This window comes from Diceros bicornis, chromosome 34 (assembly GCF_020826845.1).
Source record: "Diceros bicornis minor isolate mBicDic1 chromosome 34, mDicBic1.mat.cur, whole genome shotgun sequence".
Taxonomy (NCBI): domain Eukaryota; kingdom Metazoa; phylum Chordata; class Mammalia; order Perissodactyla; family Rhinocerotidae; genus Diceros; species Diceros bicornis.
The window spans coordinates 18,708,055-18,730,160 of record NC_080773.1 but is presented as its reverse complement, the minus strand read 5'-3'; the positions used below and the strand labels follow the sequence as shown (position 1 = coordinate 18,730,160).

At 37.6% G+C, this 22,106-nt stretch overlaps 1 protein-coding gene across 2 annotated transcripts in view; it reads left to right on the top strand.

The window, feature by feature from the left end:
* ZNF235 (zinc finger protein 235) overlaps positions 1-4,789 on the top strand; it is a 38,133-nt gene extending 33,344 nt beyond the window's left edge. For both annotated transcript variants that reach the window (XM_058529502.1, XM_058529503.1), the window contains one exon: positions 1,890-4,789. In XM_058529502.1, the coding sequence (XP_058385485.1) occupies positions 1,890-3,868 (1,979 nt within the window). In that variant the 3' untranslated portion in view covers positions 3,869-4,789. The remainder of the gene's footprint in view (positions 1-1,889) is intronic.
* The last annotated feature ends 17,317 nt before the right edge of the window (positions 4,790-22,106 follow it).

Genomic DNA, 22,106 nt, shown 5'->3' with positions numbered 1-22,106 from the left:
GTTCATTGAGCATATTTAAAATATTTACTTTAAAATCTTTTTCAAGTAGGAGTTCTGTTTCTTTAGGGTTGGTTTCTGGAGATTTATTTTCTTCCTTTAATGGATTATGTTTTCTTGTTCTTTTTATGCCTTTTGATCTTTTGTTCAAAATTAGGCATTTGGAAAAAACAGCCACCTCTCTCTGTCTCTGTGGACTGGCTTTGTGTAGAAGAAGGCCTTCATTAGTCAGCTTGTCATGGAGGCACAGGGTCCTTTCAAACCTTTTCTGGGTCGCATCTTCCCTGGACCTTTACGTGATCTTTGATTCAAGTTCCTCCATATATGTGGCTGCTTTTACACGTTAATGTTCCTGAGTCTGACCCCTGCTTTTTGTCAGGGCCTTAGATTTATGTTATATTCCTCTGTCTGTAATTTCTTGCCCCCAGGTGTGCACAGGTGTGTAATCTCCCTGCAGTTGATGTCAAACCTGATCTGAAAACTATGCCACTGTTCCCATCAGTGCTCAGTCAGATGAGACAGAAACCAGTCACATGGGCATTATTCAGACTAGCCAGAACATTGCAAGCAAGTTCTGTTCCTTCCTTTCCTTCCTGAGGGAGGAGCCAGGACTGGGCAGCCTCCTGCCAACCACACCACACTGTGTCAGTGAGGGTAGAGCAAGTGGAAACGCTCGGAAATTTTGTTGTTTTGAGTTCAGCTTTTTTCTTTGGTTAGATGTTCTCTAGTTGCTGCAGCTTGTTAACTGGTTTTTAAAGTTCTCAAAGCGACTTTTGTCCGTATGTTGTTACTTGCTGTTCCTGTGTGGGAGCAAGGGCTGAAGCTTCCTACTCTCCATCTTGCTTACGTGACTCTCTTCTTTAGCTCTTTGAGTATATTTAAGACATTTGTTTTAAAGTCTTTGGTACTTATGATACCTTTTTTCACAGACAGTTTATTTCTGCCACTTTATTTTCTTCCTTTGAGTAGGCCATATTTTCCTGTTTCTTTGTATGCTTTTATTGCTTTTTGTTGTTGTTGAAAGTTGAGTATTTGAGAAAATAGCCCCCTCTACCAGTCTTTGCAGACTGGCTCTTTTCTGGGGAAGAGCTTCACTGATGTGCAGGGCGCGTTCTGGGCCTTGAGATCTGCCCAGAGTGAGGGCTAAAGGTCTCACTCAGGTGTTTTCCTGAACTAATGTCTTTCCTGGGCCCGTGTGTGTACTTTTTTCCGATTTCCTTGTATACACAGATGGGTTTAAATCTCTTAATCTCCCAAAAAGTGTCACCCCAGCTTTTCAGGGACTTGGTGTTCTAGTGGATTCCTTCACACACAGTCTCTTTTCCTAAGTTTCTACAGGTCTGTAGTCTCCTTGCAGCTTCCACGAGCAATGTCTACTGCTGATTTCCATGGCTTTTCTCTATCCTGTCTTCAAGTCAGACAAAGCAGTCACCAGTTCTTCAGGCAACCCAAAGGCAGATTAGAATATTGTGAAGAAAGTCTGCTCTGGTCCTGCCGAGTTTGAGGTAGGGAGGTGGGCTGCTGCATCCTTCAGAGCACATGGTACCACAAGTAAAAATTCCAAAACATTTAAAAGTAGTTGTGTAGAGTGGGAAATTGGAAAAAGCATTCACACAGCCGCAGGCAAGAAACGTGCTCCGAAAAGACCTGAGAAGAGCCTAATCCCTCACTCTGGGCTGATCCCAAATTTCATACCGTTTTAAATCTGGCTTTTTCTTGATTGGACGTTCACTTGGTTGCTGTACACCTTTGACTGTTCTTCAGAACTCTAATAAACTTATTTTCGCTGGTCTCTAATTGCTTTTTTAATGTTTCCCTGGGGGAACAAGAGCTTGGAGCTTCCTAGTCCACCATCTTGCTGATGTCACTCTCTCTGTCCTTAATTCTTTCAGAAAGCAGAAGTCAGAATGAGGTGGAGACTCTTCATGAAGCAGGAGTAAGGTGCATCTCATTGGGAGAGCTGTCATGCTGGCAAATCAAGAAACATGGGAGCAAATTAACCAAAAGTCAAGACTCCATGATAAATAGTCAAAGAAGGAGTTCTCAGTTCTCCCGACAGTGTAATTCCCCCTGTCAGTTGGGCACAGGAGTATCCATTCAGGCTTATGTGGATGACACCTGTATCATGAATCTTATAGAGGATCACTCCAGTATTATTGAAAATCAAGAATTTCCAACTGAGAGAGCTCAGAATTCTTGGAGCAAAATATATCTGAATGAGACACAGAATTATCAGAGACGTTGTGAGCAGACTGAGATGAAAAACAAATTATGTATATTTGCTCCATACGTTAACATTTTCAGTTGTGTTTCACACCACCGTGATGCTGATACAGTAGACAAAAGAGATGAAACTCACAGCAACAAAGATTGTGGTGAAGACATCTTAAAGGTATCACCTCTTGCCCAGCGCAGTATAATTCACACCAGACAGAAAACCTACCAGTGTAATGAATGTGAAAAAGCCTTCAGTGATAACTCCAGTCTTGAACTTCATCAGCAGGTACACTTGGGAAAGACGTCCCCTACGTATAGTACACATGAGGAGGACACCAGTTATGGCTCTGCTATTCCCGTTCAACAAAGTGTTTGCACAAGAAATAAACGCTACTGGTGTCATGAGTGTGGGAAGGGTTTCAGTCAGAGCTCAAACCTGCAGACTCATCAGAGAGTCCACACAGGGGAGAAACCCTATTCGTGCCATGAGTGTGGGAAGAGCTTTAATCAGACCTCACATCTTTATGCCCATCTGCCTATTCACACAGGAGAGAAGCCCTATAGATGTGAAAGCTGTGGGAAGGGCTTCAGTCGTAGTACAGATCTCAATATTCATTGCAGAGTTCACACTGGAGAGAAGCCTTATAAATGTGAGGTATGTGGGAAGGGCTTCACTCAGAGATCACATCTTCAGGCCCATGAAAGAATCCACACTGGAGAGAAACCATATAAATGTGCAGATTGTGGGAAACGCTTTAGTTGTAGCTCAAATCTTCATACCCACCAGAGAGTCCACACTGAAGAGAAACCATACAAATGTAATGAGTGTGGGAAGTGCTTTAGTTTGAGCTTTAATCTTCATAGTCATCAACGCGTCCACACAGGAGAGAAACCCTATAAATGTGAAGAGTGTGGTAAAGGTTTTAGTTCAGCCTCAAGTTTCCAGAGCCATCAGAGGGTTCACACAGGAGAGAAGCCATTTCGATGTAATGTGTGTGGTAAAGGCTTCAGCCAGAGTTCGTATTTTCAAGCCCATCAGAGGGTCCACACTGGAGAAAAACCATACAAATGTGAGGTGTGTGGGAAGCGCTTCAATTGGAGCTTGAATCTTCACAATCATCAGAGAGTCCACACAGGAGAGAAACCCTATAAATGTGAGGAGTGTGGGAAGGGTTTCAGTCAGGCCTCAAATCTTCAAGCTCATCAGAGTGTCCACACTGGGGAAAAACCATTCAAATGTGAGGCGTGTCAGAAGCGATTCAGTCAGGCCTCACATCTTCAAGCCCATCAGAGAGTCCACACCGGAGAGAAACCGTATAAATGTGACACGTGTGGTAAGGCCTTCAGCCAGAGGTCCAATCTTCAAGTCCATCAGATAATTCACACTGGAGAGAAACCATTTAAATGTGAGGAGTGTGGAAAAGAATTCAGTTGGAGTGCTGGGCTCAGTGCTCATCAGAGGGTCCACACAGGGGAAAAACCCTATATGTGTCAGCAGTGTGGCAAGGGCTTCAGTCAGGCCTCACATTTTCACACACATCAGAGGGTCCACACTGGAGAGAGACCATACATATGTGATGTGTGTTGTAAGGGATTCAGCCAGAGGTCACATCTTGTATACCATCAGAGAGTCCACAGTGGAGGGAGTCTGTAGAAATGTGAGGTGTGGTAATCTTCCAGTTAGAGTTCACATCTTCATCTCCACTAGAAAGTCCTTGCTGATAATTGTGCAAAGTTCCTTCAGAACTCAGAAGCTTCACGGAATCTTCATGGGAAAGAAGCTCCATAAAATGCTGTGTTTTAAGGACTCTGGGAGATTATTTCTTTGCAAACATCAGATTTCACAGATGAGAGAAAACCTATAAAAATGGTCAGTGGCTGTGCCAGAGTTCTGAATGTCCCAATTCTGAAGATGCAACACAACAGAAGAATCTTAAAATTCACTGGAGTCTGCCCAGGAGAGGAGAGGGCTTATAAATGAAGATTTGGAGCAGGACTTGAACAAAAGTATAACGGTGGAGAAAATAGATGTCACTACAACAACATAACCTCTGTGTAGGGAGGGGTGGTTTTCACCACTGTATCTCTACCATGTAGATCTGTGCTTGGCTCACAATAGGTGCCCAACAATTGCTAAACAAAGTGGAGAAGATCCCTATAATTAGGACAGATATTTGTAAATTCTAGTAATTTCTCTACCCTTAATGACATATGCAAAAGGAATCCTGCCAGTAGCCTTAATAGATAAGATTAATTTCAGGAAATATTGATTGAAGTACAGAAAATCATGTAATACTGCCATCCACAATACTACAAATTTGGACAAGTCTTGTGAGTGGCTCCCATGCTCATCTGCCTCACTTTGTACAGTGTGTCATCCGTTTTGTTCAGTGTAATAGTATCATCAGTTTGTGTTTTGTAGACTGAAAAAAATATTAATCTAATGGTACTGCAATTTATATGATTGGAAATTTTGAACCCCAATTCATTAAGGTGGGGTTTTACTGTACCTATTTGAAGATGACAAAAGTAGTTACTACTGACAGAAAATTTCTTAGTAAACTTGAATTGTTAATACTTGGTTTCTTCTCATTTTTTCCATTCAGGCTTAGTTGAAATTGCCCTCTCTATGCCTAGTCCTTCCTCATCCAGACCTCTTTAGGCAGGGGCTTTGGCAGAAATGTCACATTCCACCCCCATTCTTCCCCCCTAAAATAGGGGGAACAAGACACCTGTTAAATTTTGATTGAAATTTATTAAATGTAACAATTTAGATGGGGTGCCATTTACACAGCAGTCTGTTCAACACCTTCTCTTGGTAGACGTGAACAACCTTTGCTGGTCAGTGTGTCTCAGAATAACCTTTGATCTGGCACAAGAGGGTTTGCTTAGGAGATTATAGCAAAAGTGAGAAGGACTGCACACAAGGATATTTATACTGAGTTTTTAAAAATAGGAAATAAGTGTCAGCAAAATATTTCAGTAAATATGTTCTAGTATACAGCCATGAAAAGAATGATACAGATCTGTATTGAGAGGCAAAGAACTGTCATTCATGAGAAAACTAGGTTAGAGCCTTCCTGGTGTATATTATCCAAGTAATAGAAATATGTATACCTAAAGATGTGATTATATACATGGAGATAATATGTGGGAGGATATTCATTGTTCCTATTGGAAGGAGTAGCTGGACGCTACGTGGTGGCTCAAAGCATCCCGAGAAAAACCAGCAGAGGGACTACAGCCTTTTCTAACCTAACCTTGGAAGTTACAGTGTCACTTCTGCCTCACTTAATTTGTGGGGGCAGTCACAAAAGCCTATCACGGGGGAGGGACATGGACTCCACCTCTTGATCAGAGGAGTAGCAAAGAATTTGCACACATACTTAAAACGACCATAACATAGCTATAGTATTTTCTAATCTACAGTTTATTCAAATGACACAGTTGTCCTGTAACATGTTGATAGCAGTTTTGTGTATATTGGGATCTAATCTTAAGATGTGTCGTACCCTGCATTTAATTGTCATGTTTCTTTAGTCTTTAAATCTGGGTCAGTTCCACAGCCTTTCTTTGTCTTTCGTGAAATTGGTATCTTTGAAGAATACAGGCTAGTTAGTAGACTATCCCTAAAATTTGGGTTTGATGCCTCATGACTAGAGTCAAGTTAAATGTTTGTGGCATGAGTACTACATGAATGATGCATACTTCTCAGTGCCTTACAGCAGGAAACGTGATGGATTTGTTTCATCTGTGATGTTAGCTTCGATCGCTTGGATAAACTGGTGACTCCTCAGTTTCTCCACTATAAAACTGCTGTTTTGCCTTTGAAATTAATAACTAATTTGTGGGGAGATCTTTCGGCTATGTAATAACTACCCCATTATAATCTTTCACTTACTAGTTTTAGTGTTCATTGGCATTCGTGTCTGAATCAGTTCTTTACAGTGATGATTGCAAAGCGATGGCTTTCTTACTCCATCATTCCCTCTGTGTTTAGCAGTTGGCATGCTACTGTGAGAAGGGCCTTCCCTTCTCCCCTTTCTCTTTTCTCTCTCTACCTGTCTATCAATCATCAGTATGAACCCTTGTTATCTAGTATAATAAGATAACAGGTTTCTCGTGTATAGTCTGCTCCACCTAGAGTCTATAAAGCCCTGATTCCTTTGAGTGGGGAATGGTATTTAGGAACCAACAGCTGGGTGCTATGTTCTCATTGTTATTGGGATGTCAATCCTTCGTGTATATATGTGTGTGTGTGTGTACAATACTGATAACCTTCAATTTCAAATGTCCGTTTGTTTTTCTAGTCTCCCTATCCCATGTTTACTTCTTTCTCCAGTACTCAGAAATTGGCTCCCTGTATCATCAATTTGTTAGCTCATTTGTTCAGTCCTCCAACACACAGCACATAGTATGAGTTGATAAATAATATAGCTGCGAAAACTAAACCTGGTTGTATTCAGGATCTGTTTACAGGTCTGTTTCTCTTTAGGCCAAGTGTATATAGACAAAGTACTTTGTTTAAAAGTTACTTTGCCTAGTTCCTTTGTATCTCCATTCAATCCAATTATGTTACTCATTTGAAATAAAGTTAGATTCTTTTTTTATGTTTATATTCTCTTTCAGGTTCCCCTCTCCCCATCTTTTGATTTATAAAAAAATGGGAATTGGATAAACTTAAGATCAAACTATAATTCCACAATTAGCCTAATATATTTTCATTTGTATTGATTTCCTTATAGACATTTACCTCCTTAGAAATATACAATAAGTTGTTTTATCTGTTCCACATCCTTCATGAAATTAATCCTTAATGACTGCATTATATTCCTTTGTGTAGGTATGCCACATCAATGGAGAGATTATAATACATGGTGGAAATTGGGTGGATTTACAAAAGCTAGGCGACTTGTAAATGGATAGTTGTTAAATTCTTTGTATTTTTCTTTATATTTGAAATATGCCAGGAATTTAAAATATATATAAAATATAAAGAGAAAGAGCTAGTGAGTATAGATGTCTAGGGTCAGAGAAAGTTTACCACCAAGCTCTGCAGTTGATGTAGTTGCTTTGAGACTTGGACAATTTATTTCTACCTGTAAATGAGGCATTCTTAACTACTATGAAATTTCAATGAAGAAAGTTGTTTTTTTCTCCTTTAAGAACTCAAACTCTTTCAAATGTCTCCTGTTTTCTCTCTCACACTCCTTGTACCACTAGGCTTGGACATGGGGTAGGTGTCTTTCTTGTTTATTTCCTCTTCCAAACTATTATCTCTCGTCTCCCTAAAATCTCCCTCACCCACATTAATTTTTGTGTCATCAAACTACCCATGATTCCTTCTTCATACAGTCATCTAGTAGTATCTGTTCATTCTTCCTTGTTCTTTGAGGATTTTATCTCCAGAACCAGCCTCATTCCTCTGTCACTACTCTTGTCACACTACTTGCAGAGTATTGTATCCACTTCTAAAACCTGGCCTCCCAATTCCTTGACCTCTATGCCACCAATTACCTTGTCTTCCACACTACCTCAGCCCCTGGCTCCAATGGGAACATCTTACTACCAGTAAACTGAAACCCATCTATAATCTCAAGTTCAAACATTCTAATCACCAAGTCTTATTTTTCCAGGTTTTACCCTCATTGTTGTCACTTTAATAATGCTTTGAAATCACAAGGACCTCAAGTCCATTGCTCCTACCACCTTTTCACTCTCCTTGACCTCTTCATATCCTCTTTGCCAGTCAAGGTATTTCCCCTATGTCTGGAAAGGAGAGCAGACTTCCACTTATGTCCCGTTGCCCAGAACTGTACCTTGTGTCAACCTCTAACAGCAAGGAATACTGAGAGAGTGTTGATTGTCCCCAGTCTTTGTAGAATAGGCAGGCAAGAGCAGATTTGATTAGGGATATGTGCTGGAAGAAGCAGTCTGCATTGTGTGGTTCAGATAGGCTGTGGCTTAAGTGAATTTTAGCATACTAGCTCCAACTCCAATTTCTGCCTTCCGCTTAGGAAAAACATTGCAGTTCTGGTGAGACTAGGGCTGTTATAGTAATAATGCCAATACTCTTCAGATTTTTAAAAAATAATTTTAGACTTTGGAAGCTGATCAATTGCTGGAACAAGTTATCTGTGAAACATTTCATGAGTTGTCATGATTTAGTTGGGAAACACTGCTTTAGAGGTCCATTGCTTAGTGGGATAGACATGTAAACAACCATATATGAAGAATGCAAGAATGATAGAAGTATTTTAAATCTGCTGACCAAGTAGTTCCTATTGCACCAAAACTCCAACAGATAGCAAGCATAAATTCTAGACCAAATATTTAAAAAACTATCCAAAGGTAGTGGCGAGTGAACAAAAGCAGGCAGATCCTGGGGATAGGTCAACGTTTGGAAGAACAAAATGACACAGTCGGTTTTCTACTTTTTATGGCTTTTACCCTGAGAGCAAATCCAAGTCTGCACTATTTAGGGCAGCTAAGACTCTGATGGAAAACCACAGGCTTTCCAAGAAGAGAGTTCAAGACCTATACAACTGCTGTTGGAAAATGAGGTGTGCAGGGTATCCTGGAATAAGAGAGCCAGAGAGGGGAAGCCACAAATTCTGCATGTAAGCACTTCCCAAATGTCTGGCTGACTCCTCAACTATATAGGGCAGAGGAGACTTACAGCAACTAAGCCAATACTAACAACTGAATTGAAATTTGAGCTGCCACCCACAGAAAAGAAAGAATTTTAGGTTTGAGTCCATCTAAATTAACTGCTTGCTTAATAAAAATGTAAACAAAAAAAATCAATACTCTTTGGAGAAACATAATGGAATCCAGAGTTTCCTCAAAACAGTCATTTGTCACTTAATAATGGGGATACATTCTGAGAAATGTGTTGTTAGGCGATTTTTTCATTGTGTGAACATCATAGAGTGTACTTACGAAATCCAGATGGTATAGCCTACTACACACCTAGGCTCTATGGTACTAATCTTATGGGACCACCATTGTATATGCAGTTTGTCATTGACTGAAATCTTGTTATGCAGCACATGACTGCATATTAATCACAATGTCCAGGATACAATCCAAAATTACTAGATATATGAAAAAACAGGAAAACAGGACCCATTCTCAAGAAAAAAAGAGATCAATGGAGATCAAGCCTGAGATGATCCAGATGTTGGAATTGGTCATTTTTAAAAGCTATTATAACTATGCTTAAAATGTAAAGGAAAAGATGCTCACTGTGAAGGAAGAGATAAGAAATCTCAGCTGAGAAACAAACTCAAAAAAGGACCAAATGAAAATTCTAGAACTAAAAAATACAATATCTGAAATTACAAATTCACTAGATCACTGTAACAGCAGGATGCAAATGACAGAGAAACGTGTCAGTGAACTTGAAAATAACTTGGATGAAATGGGCCAATTCCCTGAAAGACACAATCTACCAAAACTCACACAAGAAAATATAGACAATCTGAATAGGCCTATCTCTATTAAAGAAATTGAACCAGCAAGTAACTATGTTCCAAAAAAGAGTGCACCAGGCCCAGAGGGTTTCACTCGTGAAATCTACCAAACATTTAAGGAAGAGATTGTAGAGAATTGGTATTATCTCTTCCAGAAAATAGAAGCAGAGGGAACATTCTATGAGACCAGTATTACCCTAATAGCAAAACCAGATAAAGGCATTACAAGAAAAAAAAACTGCGGGCAAATCTCTCTCATGAACACAGATGTAAAAATCCTCAACAAAATATTAGCAAATTGAATCCAACAATGTATGAAAAGAATTATACACCACAAGCAAGTGGGCTTTATTTCAGGTATGCAAGGCTGGTTCAGTATTTGAACATTAAAGTAATCCATCACATCAACAGGCCAAAGAAGAAAAATCATGCAGTCATCTTAATAGATGAAGAAAAAGCATTTGACAAAATCTAACACCCATTCATGATAAAAACTCAGTAAACTAGGAATAGAGGGGAACTTCCTGAACTTGATAAAGAACATTACACAAAAACCTACAGCAATATAACACTTAGTTGTGGGAAATTAGATGCTTTCTCTCAAAGATCAGAGACAAGGCAAGGATGTTGACTTACACCTTTTCTATTGAACGTTGTACTGGAAGTCGTAGCAAATGCAGTAAGACAAGAAATGGAAATAAAAGGGCTGCATCGGGGCCGGCCCCGTGGCTTAGTGGTTAAGTGTGCGTGCTCCGCTGCTGGCGGCCCGGGTTCAGATCCCAGGCGCGCACCGATGCACCACTTCTCTGGCCAGGCTGAGGCCGCGTCCCACATACAGCAACTAGAAGGATGTGCAGCTATGACATACAACTATCTACTGGGGCTTTGGGGGAAAAAATAAATAAATAAAATTATATAAAAAAAAAAGGGATGCATCTTGGGAAGGAAGCAATTAAACTGTCTATTCACAGATGACATGGTAGTTTATGTAGGAAAGTCCAAACAACTGATGGGAAAAAACCTCCTGGAATTAGTAAATGATTATGGCAAGGTACAGGATACAACATACAAAAGTCAGTTGCTTCCCTATATTCATTGCTATGAAAAATTGTAATTTGAATTAAAAACAAAATACCAATTATGGTAATAACTCCAAAAGTGAGAAATACTTAGAAATACTTAGGTATAAATCTAACAAAATATGTACAAGATTCATATGAGGAAAACTATAAAACCCTGATGAAAGAAATCAAGTACCTAGATAAACATATTTCATGTTCATGGACAGGAGGACTCAATATTTTCAAGATGTCAGTTCTACCAATCTGTAGATTCAATGCAATCCCACCCAAAATCCCAGTATGTTATTTTATTGACAAATAAATATTGGCAAGTGAATTCTAAAGTTTATATGAAGAGGCAAAAGACCCAGAGCAAACAACAAGAGAAGAATAACGTCAGAAGATTGACATTCTTTGATTGTAAAACTTACTACAAAGGTACAGTAATCTAGATGGTGTGGTACTGGCAAAAAAATAGACAAATAGATCAATGGCAGAGAATAGAGAGCCCAGAGATAGTCCCACACAAATATAGTCAACTGATCTTTGACAAAAGAGCAAAGGCAATAATATGGAGCAAAAATAGTCTTTTCAACAAATGGTGCTGAACAACTGGACATCTCCATGTCACACACAAAAAAAAATCTAGACACAGACCTTATACCTTTCACAAAAATTTACTCAAAATGGATCACAAACCTAAATGTAAAATGCAAAACTATGACTTCTAGAAGACAAGAGAAGAGAAAATCTAGATGACCTTGGGTTTGGCAATGAGTTTTTAGATACAACACCAAAATCACAATCTATGAAAGAAAAATAAATGTTAGACTTCTTTAAAATGGAAAATTTCTGTTCTGCAGAAGACACTGTTAAGAGAATGAAAAGACAAGCCACAAACTCAGAGAAAATATTTGTAAAACATGTACCTAATAAAGGATATGCATCCAACATATACAAAGAACTCTTAAAAGTCAACAAGAACAAACCAACCAACTTAAAAATGGGCAAAAGATCTGAACAGACATCTTACCAAAGAAGATATACAGAAAGAAAATAAGCATATGAAAATATCTTCAACAGCATGTCATTAGGGAATTGCAAAGTGAAACAATGAGATACCACTACACACCTTTTAGAGTAGCTAAAATCCAAAAAACTGGCAACACCAAATGCTGGTGAGAATGTGGAGCAGCAGGAATGATTTTTCATTACTGGTGGGAAAGCAAAATGGTACCAGCCTCTTTGAAAGACAGTTTGGCAGTTTCTTATCAAGCTAAACATAGTCTTACCGTATCATCCAGCAGTCATGCTTCTAGGAACCTACCCAATTGGGTTGAAAACTTATGTATACTCAAAAACCTGCACACAAATGTTTACTGCAACTTTATTCATAATTGCAAATAACTGGAGGCAAGTAAGATATCCTTCAGTAGGTGAGTGGGTGTACAATACATGGTACACATACAATGGAATAATACTCAATGATAAAAAAAAGAAACGAGCTATCAAGCCACCAAAAGACATAAGAGAACCTTAAAAGCATACTGCTAAGTAAAAGAAGCCAGTCTGAACAGGCTACATAATGTATGATTCCAACTATATGACATTCTGGAAAAGGCAAAACTCTAGAGACCATAGAAAGATCAGGGGTTTGAGGGAAGCAAGGGGAAGGATGAGTAAGTAGGAACAGAGGAGTTTTAGTTCTGTGAAACTATTCTGTATGATACTGTAATGAGAGATACACGCCATCATACATTTGTCAAAACCCATAGACACCCCTGTGCGACAGGAAGAGTAGACTCCCGTAGTTAATAATAATGGGTCAATATTGGTTCATCAGTTGTAACAAATACACCACACTAATGCAAGATGTTGATAATAGGAGAAATAGGTGGGAAGGAGGGAGGAGAGAGGGTGTTTGGGAACTTTCTACTATCTACTCTATTTTTCTGTAAACATTCTAAAAAAATGAAATTAATTAAAAATACAATAACAAATAAATTCAATAGATTACTATAACAGCAGAATGAAAATAACAGAAAAAAAGTGTCAGTGACTTTGAAGATAGATTAATAGAAATTATCAAATCTGAAGAACACAGAGAAAAAAGATAGTCAAAAAATTGAAAAGAGCCTCTGAGACCAGAAGGATAATCAAAAAGCGTAACTTATGTGTATTTACAGTTCCAGAAGGAGGGGTGGGGGGAGTAAGGCAGAACAGAATTAAAAAAAATAAAGACCAAAAATTTGCTAAATTTGGTGAAAGATATAAATTTACAGATTCAAGAAGCTTCTTGGATATGTAAGGACAGGGAAACCAGACCTACATACATTGTAGTCAAACTAATGAAAAATCAAATCATCAAAGCAGCTAAAGAAAAACGATATTGCAGAGAGAAACCAGGATTCCAATGATAGGTGACACTTAAAAAAATGTCACATTACAAAAACATCTAGGGCAGAAAAAAGAGCAATATCTTTAAACTGCTAGAAGAAGAAAAATCAACACAATTCTATATTCAAAGAAAATGTCCTTTCAGAATAAAGGCAAAACAAAGATTTTCAGATAAAGGAAAACAGAGAATTCACCGCCAGCAGAACTGCACTAGAAGAAATGCTCAAGGAGTTCTTCAGGCTGAACAGAAATGACACCAGAAACAGATCCCCAGAAGTAAGGAGGAACACCAGAAATGGTAAATATGTGGATAAATATGAAATACTATTTTTCTTCCTAATATACATATGACTGATGATGCAAAATATATAATGTATATAGATGCAATACATATAAAAATACATTATTCATTTTACCTGAAATGACACAATATTAACTCTAAGATGACTGTGAAAAGTTAAGGAAGAACATTATAATCATTAAAACAACTTTTAGTTACATAATGCAAAGAGGTACTGCTAAAAATGCCAACAGATAATTAAAATCGAATGCTTAAAAATATTTAATTAGTCCAAAAGATAGCAGGAAAGGAGGGTCAGAGGAACAAAACACAGGGGAAAAGGTAACAAATAGTAAAATGGTAGCCCTAAATATAACCACATAAAAATTACATTAAATGTTAATTGACTTTACAAAGGCAAAGACTGAATGAATTAAAAAGTAACTATGCTCTCTTCAGGAAACATACCTTAAACATCGAGAGAGAGGTGGGTTCAAGTCCATGGATGGAAAAGTCCACATGAACAAGAGAAAGCTAGAGCGGTTATGTTAATATTAGATAAAGTAGACTTCCTCACAGACTCTTATAGAGCTAAAACAGGGAATTTTTACAATGATAGATCAATACAGCAGTAACACATAATTTTTAAGTGTTTACGTGACAAATCACAAAGTTTTAAAAAACATGAAGCAAAACTTATAAAATTAAAGGGAAAAAATAGGAAAATCCACAATCAGAGGTCAAGATTTTAACCTCTGTCTCAGAAACTGTTAGCATTACTAGGCAAAATCAGTGAAGAGAGAGACGAACAACATCAACCACCTTGAACTAATATTTATAGAACATCACACCCAAGAACAACAGAACACACTGTTGACTGTTAATGGAGGGTTTAACAGAATAACTTTGTGACAAAAAAGGAAACTCTATTAATCTGGGCATGAATTACCTGAGTCATTTGACATAAAAAGACCCAAATTGTAGTTATAGTCCTTTGGTACATTATTCATGTAATAATTTGAAGATTAATAACGTTTGTTTCTTTTAAATCATTTTGACAGTTTATCTTGACTAGATATTCCCAGAGTGTGTGAATTGCAACTGAACGATATTTTTGATAATCAATCTCAAAAGTTTCACAAGAGAGGGGAAAAAAAGAGGAAACGGAACAAAAATAGGGAGGGGGGTGTTCCAGCTTCAGACAATTATGCAATTATACTGTAAAAGGCTAATAATGTTCTCTCTGAGAGGAGAGGGAAGAAAGTTTAGATGTAGAAAAAGATTTGGACATAGACCCACTCAAAAGAGGGTGACATACAGCTGGTTTTGAGAAAGCACGGGCCCCTGATAATTTTGTCAATCCATACAATGAAAAATCTAGCAATTATTAATTTCTGAAATACAGAAACAAAGGAGCAGATGTCTTCCACGTTAAACAAAATGCTCTCACTTCCAGGCAGAAAAATCTCATGAGTATATCTTTCCTTCACTTTGTTCTAAGGTGTCTCTCAAATGAACAATCTTATTCATGGTAAAAAGTTTCCCAAGGTGGCCACTGCAATTCCCAATTGTCCCTCATGAAATGGTGCCAGTTAGATGAGAGTACAAGTTAGCGTTATAGTGAGGAAACAATAGAGGGGGCAGGTGGTGAGCCTGGGTGAGCAAGTTTACATGGAAAAGACCCCATGAGATTTGACCAGTCTGTAAGCATGGTACTTATGTAACTTCGTGTCTCTGGAGCTTAGCCCAGGGCCAGTTACCACCAATCAGGGCAGATAAAACTAAACAAAGCAGTTCTCAGGGACACAAAGACCAGACAAAGGAAGAAGTTATTACAAGGTTGTGATGGAGTGACCTGAAGCAAAGTTTGTGTCCAAAGGACTTTGGTCTGAGACCTTCTGAACTTCCCAGTCTCTAGCGCAGCTTGAGAAAATGTATTGGACCTGTGTTCATTCTCTGTGAACTAGCAGACAGACCACAGGAGCAGATGTTAGAAAAGTAGAAAATTTCAGCAAGGAACAATTCCAATGTTATCAGATAACTACAGCAAAAAACTCCAAGGGACCTTAATCCTAGAAAAGCAAAATAGACCCAATGCAAAGGGTCAATGAAATCTCAGAGCCAAGTTCTGCATGAACTTGCCTTCCAGGCATAGAAAGGGCAGCACCTTGAACACCTAGGAAGAGACACAAGGGCCTCATATACACACACTATTATTGAGTAAAGAGTCCTGGTCCAAGACAGTGGGGCTTCAGTGGAATTACAGTGACTCTCCATTTCTGTCAGTGCCCCCTAGCCAAAGACCACCAGGAACACTCTTGCTGTGTAGCTGAGCAAGTTAGTTTTATTGCTCGCTGCAGCAACGTAGAGCAAACACCACAACCACAGGGTACCTCAGGAAGAGATGTGGATTTTGTTAGGTGATGTCGGGCAGGGGGTGTAATTCTGTGATTGGGTGTATTAATAAATCTTATGTAGAAGGAGGGAAAACTAGACCCAGGCTAACACTGTAATTGGTAAAGAAGCCGCAGTCACTCAGATCAGCCAGGAGAGGGGGCTGGTTGGTCATTTTTGTTGCTGGGATAATCATGTTTTATCCCTGTTGAGACATGATTGCAGAGTGGTCTTGTTTTTGCCTTGACATGGCATGGTAACAAAGTGGCCTTGTACGATGTTGATTTTCTGTGAAATTGTTTATGTCCAAAAGATGGGAGGAAAAGGCAAACAGAGGGAACAAACAGAAATAAAATGGTAGACCTAATTATAAACGTGAAGGAAATCCCAAATATTTCAATAAATATAAACAGTCTAAAAACACAACAATTAAAAGACAGAGATTGCCAAAATCAATTTTTTTAAATGACACAACTATATATTGTTTACAAGAGAAGCACTGCAATTATAATGATACAGGAAGGTTAAGGAAATGCAAATTAAAGCCACAACAAGACTCCTCTACACACCTAGCCGAATGTATAAAATGAAAAACACTGACAATATCAAGTGCTAATGAGGATGGGGAGGAACTGGATCTCTGATTAAAAATTGCTGGCAGGAATGTAAAATGGTACAGTCACTCTAGAAAAGAGAGTTTGGCAGTTTCTTTAAAAACTAAACATACAACTACCATATGACCTGGAAATTATGCTCCTGGGAACTCATCCTGGAGCAATGAAAATGTATCCACATGAAACCCTAAATACAAATGTTCATAGCAGCTCTATTTATAATAGCCAAAATTCTAGTAAGAGAGAACATATTAGGGGTTGGGGTTGGAGGCAGTGTCTGACTATAAGAGGATACCACAAGGTGGGGTTTTTTTTTTTTTTTTTTGCTGGGAAAGATTCACTCTGAGCTAACATCTGTTGCCAATCTCTCTCTCTTTTTTTTTTTCTCCCCAGAGCCCCAGTACATAGTTGTATATTTTCAGTTGTAAGTCCTTCTAGTTCTTCTATGTGAGCTGCTGCCACAGCATGGCTACTGACAGACAGGTGGTGGTGTTCCATGCCTGGGAACCAAACCCAGGCCACCAAAGTGGAGTGCACCAAACTTTAACCACTAGGCCATCAGGGCTGGCTCCAGTTCTGTATACTGCTTGTGGTGATGGTCACCAAAATCTATACATGGTGTAAAATTTCATAGTAACACACACACATGGTGCATGCAAACGCTGATGAAAATATGCAACTCCCATCTGACCCAGAAATTGCACTTCTGAGCATTTATCCCAGAGAAAATAAAACTTGTGTTCACACAAAAACCTGTATACAAATGCTCACAGTAGCTTTATTCATGATAGCCAAAAAATGTAGTCAGTGCCAATGTCCTTCAGCAGGTGAATGGCTAATCAAACTAAAAAAAAAAAAAAAACATGGTATGTGCATACCATGGAATGCTGCTCAGTAATAAAATGGGTGAACTGCTAACACACACAACTTGGATGAATCTCGTGGGAATTTTGATGAGTGAAAAAAAGCCAAATCCAAAAGGTTACATGCTGTAAGATTCTGTTTATATCACATTCCCGAAATGACCAAATTATAGAGATGGACAACAGATTAATGGTTGTCAGAGGTTAGGGATGAGGTCAGGGAATGGGAGGAAGGTAAGAGTGGTTATAAAAGGGCAAGAATTGTCAATATCTTGACTATAGTGGTGGATACATGAATCTACACAGGTGATAGAAATGTATAGCACTTAATTCACACACAAATGAGTACAAGTAAAATTGAGGAAATTGATTAAGATCAATGGATTGTATCAATGTCACTATCTTTCATGTAATTTATATACCACAGTTTTGCAAAATGTTACCATTTGGGGAAAGTGGGCAAAGTGTACAAGGAATCTGTCTGTATTATTTTCTACAACTGCAACTCAATAGAAGTTTCAATTAAAAAATAGATGAAAACCAAAAAAAGGTCTGTAGTTTAGTTAATAATATTGTATCAATTCCAATTTCCTGGTTTTTAAAGCCAGGAAAGTACAATGGTTATATAAGATGTTGTCATCATGAAAAGCTGTGTGAAGTGTACTTGGGAACACTTTTTTCAATTTCTTGTGTCAAAGTATTACAAAATTAAAAGTTTAAAAAATTACGAAAATTCAAAGTGATAATATCAATATAAGACACACTAGACTTAAGAGTAAAGAAAATTACCAAGGATATAAAGGGACATTATGTAGAATAAAAGGATCAATTCATTAAGTAAACATAATCCTAAATATATAAGCATCTCACAATAGAATTTCAAAATACTTAAAGAAAAATCTGACATAACTGAAATAGATAAATCTACAGTTATATATAGAGGCCTCAATATTCTTCGTTCAGTAATAGATAGAATTACTAGACAGAAAATCAGCAAAGATACAGAAGAACTGAACAATGCCATCAACCAACTGGATATAATCCATATTTGTGGAACATTCCAGCCAAAGACAACAACAGAGCAGATATTCTTTTGAAGGATGCATGGAACTTTCACCAAGATAGATCATATTCTTGGGTCATAAACAAATCTTAATAAATTTAAAATAATTGAAATCATACAAAATATATTCTCAGACCATAAAGGAATTAAACTAGAAACAAATAATGGAAAGAAAACAGAAACATGTCCAAACGTTGGAAATGAAACAATATGCCTCTAAATAATCCATGGGTTAAAGAAGACTCCAGAGAAATTAGAAAATGTTTGAATATTTTAAATATTTATGCAATGCAGCTAAGCAGTGGCTTATAGCATTAGATGCTTATATTATAAAACAAGAAAGGTCTCAAGAAAAATCAATAAAACCAAAAGATGTTTTTTCAAAAAGATCAGTGAACTTGATAAACCTCTAGCAAGAATGACACAGAAAAAAAGAAAACGAAAATAAATACCAGGAATGAAAGAGAGGCTATCATAACAGACACTGCAGACATTCAAAGGATAAAAATGTAATAATATGAAAAAATCCACACACATAAATCAATGACTTAGATTAAAGGGATCAATTCCTCCAAAACCACAAACCAAAATTTACCCAAGATGAAATAGGTAATCTACATATCCCTATAAGTATGAAATAAATTGAAATCATAGTTTTAAAAAGACTCTTCCAAAAAAGAAATATGCATGCTCAGATGATTTTACTGGGGAACTCTACGAAACACTTAAATAAGAAATAACACTAATTCTATACAATCTTTTCCTGAAAATAGAAGAGGACACTTCCCAATTCATTTTATGAGGCCAGCATTAGCCTGATACCAAAATCAGACAATGACAGTATAAAAACTAAACTGCAGATCAATATCCCTCATGAACAAAATTAGTAAATCAAATCCAGCAATATATAAAAATCATAATATACCATAACCAACTAGGGCTTATCTTGTGAATGCAAGGCTAGTTCAATATTTGGAAATCAATCAATTTACTAGTCCACTATATTAATAGTCTAAAGCTGGAGTTGGCAAACTATAGCCTGTTGACCAAATTCAGTCAACTGTTTCTTTAATCCCTGCAGGCCCTGTTTGAGGGGTCTAACACTCTGAGCCATGGAGACCAAGCCAGGGCATCTTTCTCCATCCTTGTCCTCTCTACTCCCAGAGCCTGCCTCCCTGATTGGCAGTTGTGCCTCAGCAATTCCCAAGGCCTGTGCTGTTCGCCATCTGCACATCAGGGACTCGGCTGTTTTCAGTGACTAAGTACCAAGCAGTGGCGTCACAGTCTAGGAGTCAGAGAGAAAGTGAGGTGCCTTGCCTCCAGTCAGCCACCCAAGTGGAGATGGCTGGGTTCTCTGGTAAGAAAGAAGGGAATGAAAAAATCTGGATGTCACAGGGGCAGAAAGTGAAACTGACTCCAGTCGCTGCCCAGCCAGGCCCCTTCTTCTCAGGCCAGATGCTCTACATCCTGATAATGTCTCCAACTGACGTCAACTAGGAACAAAGTGTGCCCCCTACCAGGGAAGCCCACCCAGGCAAATGGGGTGGGTTAAGGCAGGAATTTTCTTGTTTGTTATTTAAGTACTTGCATAATATCTTCCATTTTGCCTCTTGACCCTAAAATGTTTACTATCTGGTCCTTTTCAGAAAAAGTTTTCTAATACTGGTCTAAAGAAGAAAAAACACTTTATCATCTTGTGTCAATTGATACAGAAAAAGCATTTGCAAAAATAAAACATCCGGTAATGATAAAAACTCTCAGTAAACTAGGAAAGGAGGAGAACTTCCTCTACTTGATAAAAAGCACCTACTGAAAACCATCAGGTAATATCATAGTAAAGACTGAATCCTTTCCCCATGTGACTGGGAACAAAGCAAGGGTGTCCACTCTCACCACTTCTATTCGAAATTGTACTGGAAGTCTTAGCCAGTGCACCAAGGCAAGCAAAAGAAATAAAAGGTATACAGATTGCAAAGGGAGAAATAATTATCTACCCAGAAAATTCTAAGGCATCTACAAAAACCTAAAATTTGTAAGTAGATTATCAAGGTCATTCAATATAAGGTCAACACACAAAAAAATCAATATTTCTATATCCTAAGCAATGTAGTAATGTACAGTATTTCTATGCTCTAGCAATGTACAAAATTTAAAAACAATGTCATTTACCATCTCACCAAAGAATGAAATGCTCAGATATAAATCTAACAACATGTATAGAATTTGTGTGCCAAACATTACGAAGTATTGAGAGCAAGAAACCAAAGAACACCTAAATAACTGAAGAGACATACACTGTTCATGAATTAGAATATTCACAGTAAATATATCAATTATCCCCAAACTGATTTACAGATTTAATGCAATATTAATCAAAGTTCTAGCAGTATTTTTGTAGACATAGACTAGCTCATTCTAAAATTTAAATGGAAAAGCAAAAAAATTTAAATAGACCAAATTTTATTTTAAAAGAATCATACCGCTTGATGTTAAGAGATACTCTAAAGCTACAGTAATCAAGAATATGGTAATCGTGAAGGGACAGACAAATAGACTGATGGAACACAAATAGAAAGTCCAGAAATGTGTGCATATAAATATGGCAAATTGATTTTGACAAAGATGCAAAAGTAATTCAATGGAGGAAGGGCATTCTTTCAACAAATGGTGTTTGAACAATTGGCCTTCTGTGTGCAAAAGAATGAGCCTCAACCTAAACATAACACCTTATGCAAAAATTAACAATGATTTATAGGTCTGACTACAAAATGTAAAACAAGAAAATTTTAAAAAGAAAACATAAGAGAAAATCTTCGTGACCTGGAGTTAAGCAAAAAGTTCTTAGACTTGACACGAAAAGCACAATCCTCAGAAAAATACATTAATAAATTGGACCTTATCAAATTTAAAAACTTCTGTTCTGTAAAAGACAATGTTAAGAGAATAAAAAGATGAGCTATAGACTGGAAGAAAACGTTTGCAAATCACATATTCAAAAAATAACTTTTTTCCATAATATATAAAGAACTTTCAAAATTCAACAATAAGAACATTAAAGTTCACCAATAACAAATGACCCAATTAAAAAAGACATCAACAGACACTTCACCAATGCAGATATGATGATGGCAAATAAGCACGTGAAAATATGTACCTCATTAGCAATTAAGGACATGAAAACTTAAACCACAATTAGACTCCACTGTGCCCCTATTAAAATGGCTTAAATAAGAAATAGGGACAATATCAAGTTCTCATGAGGTCCCAGAGCAACTGGAACTCTCATATATTGCTGAGGGGAATGCAAGAGTACAGACACTTTGGTGGAAAACAATTTAAAATTTTATAACAACATTAAAAATACTCTTGTATGCTCTTCTCAGCAGTCTTCCCTACAGAAATGAGAACTTATGCTCCACTAAAACCTGTACACGAATGTTTATACCAGACCTATTCATAATTGTCAATAAGTGCAAACAACTCAAATGCTCTTCAGTGGGCGAATGGATAAGAAAACTGCAGTACATTCACACAATGGAATACCACACAGCAATAAAAAGGAACCAATTACTGCTATACACAACAACTTTGATGAATCTTAAAGGCATTATCTTAAATGAAAGAAGCCAGCCACATAACGTTATGTACTATATGATTTCACTCATACGGCATTCTCGAAACGACAATACTGTAGTAATAGAGAACATATTGGTTTCCACTGTGGTGAAGGGGACCATAAAGAGAT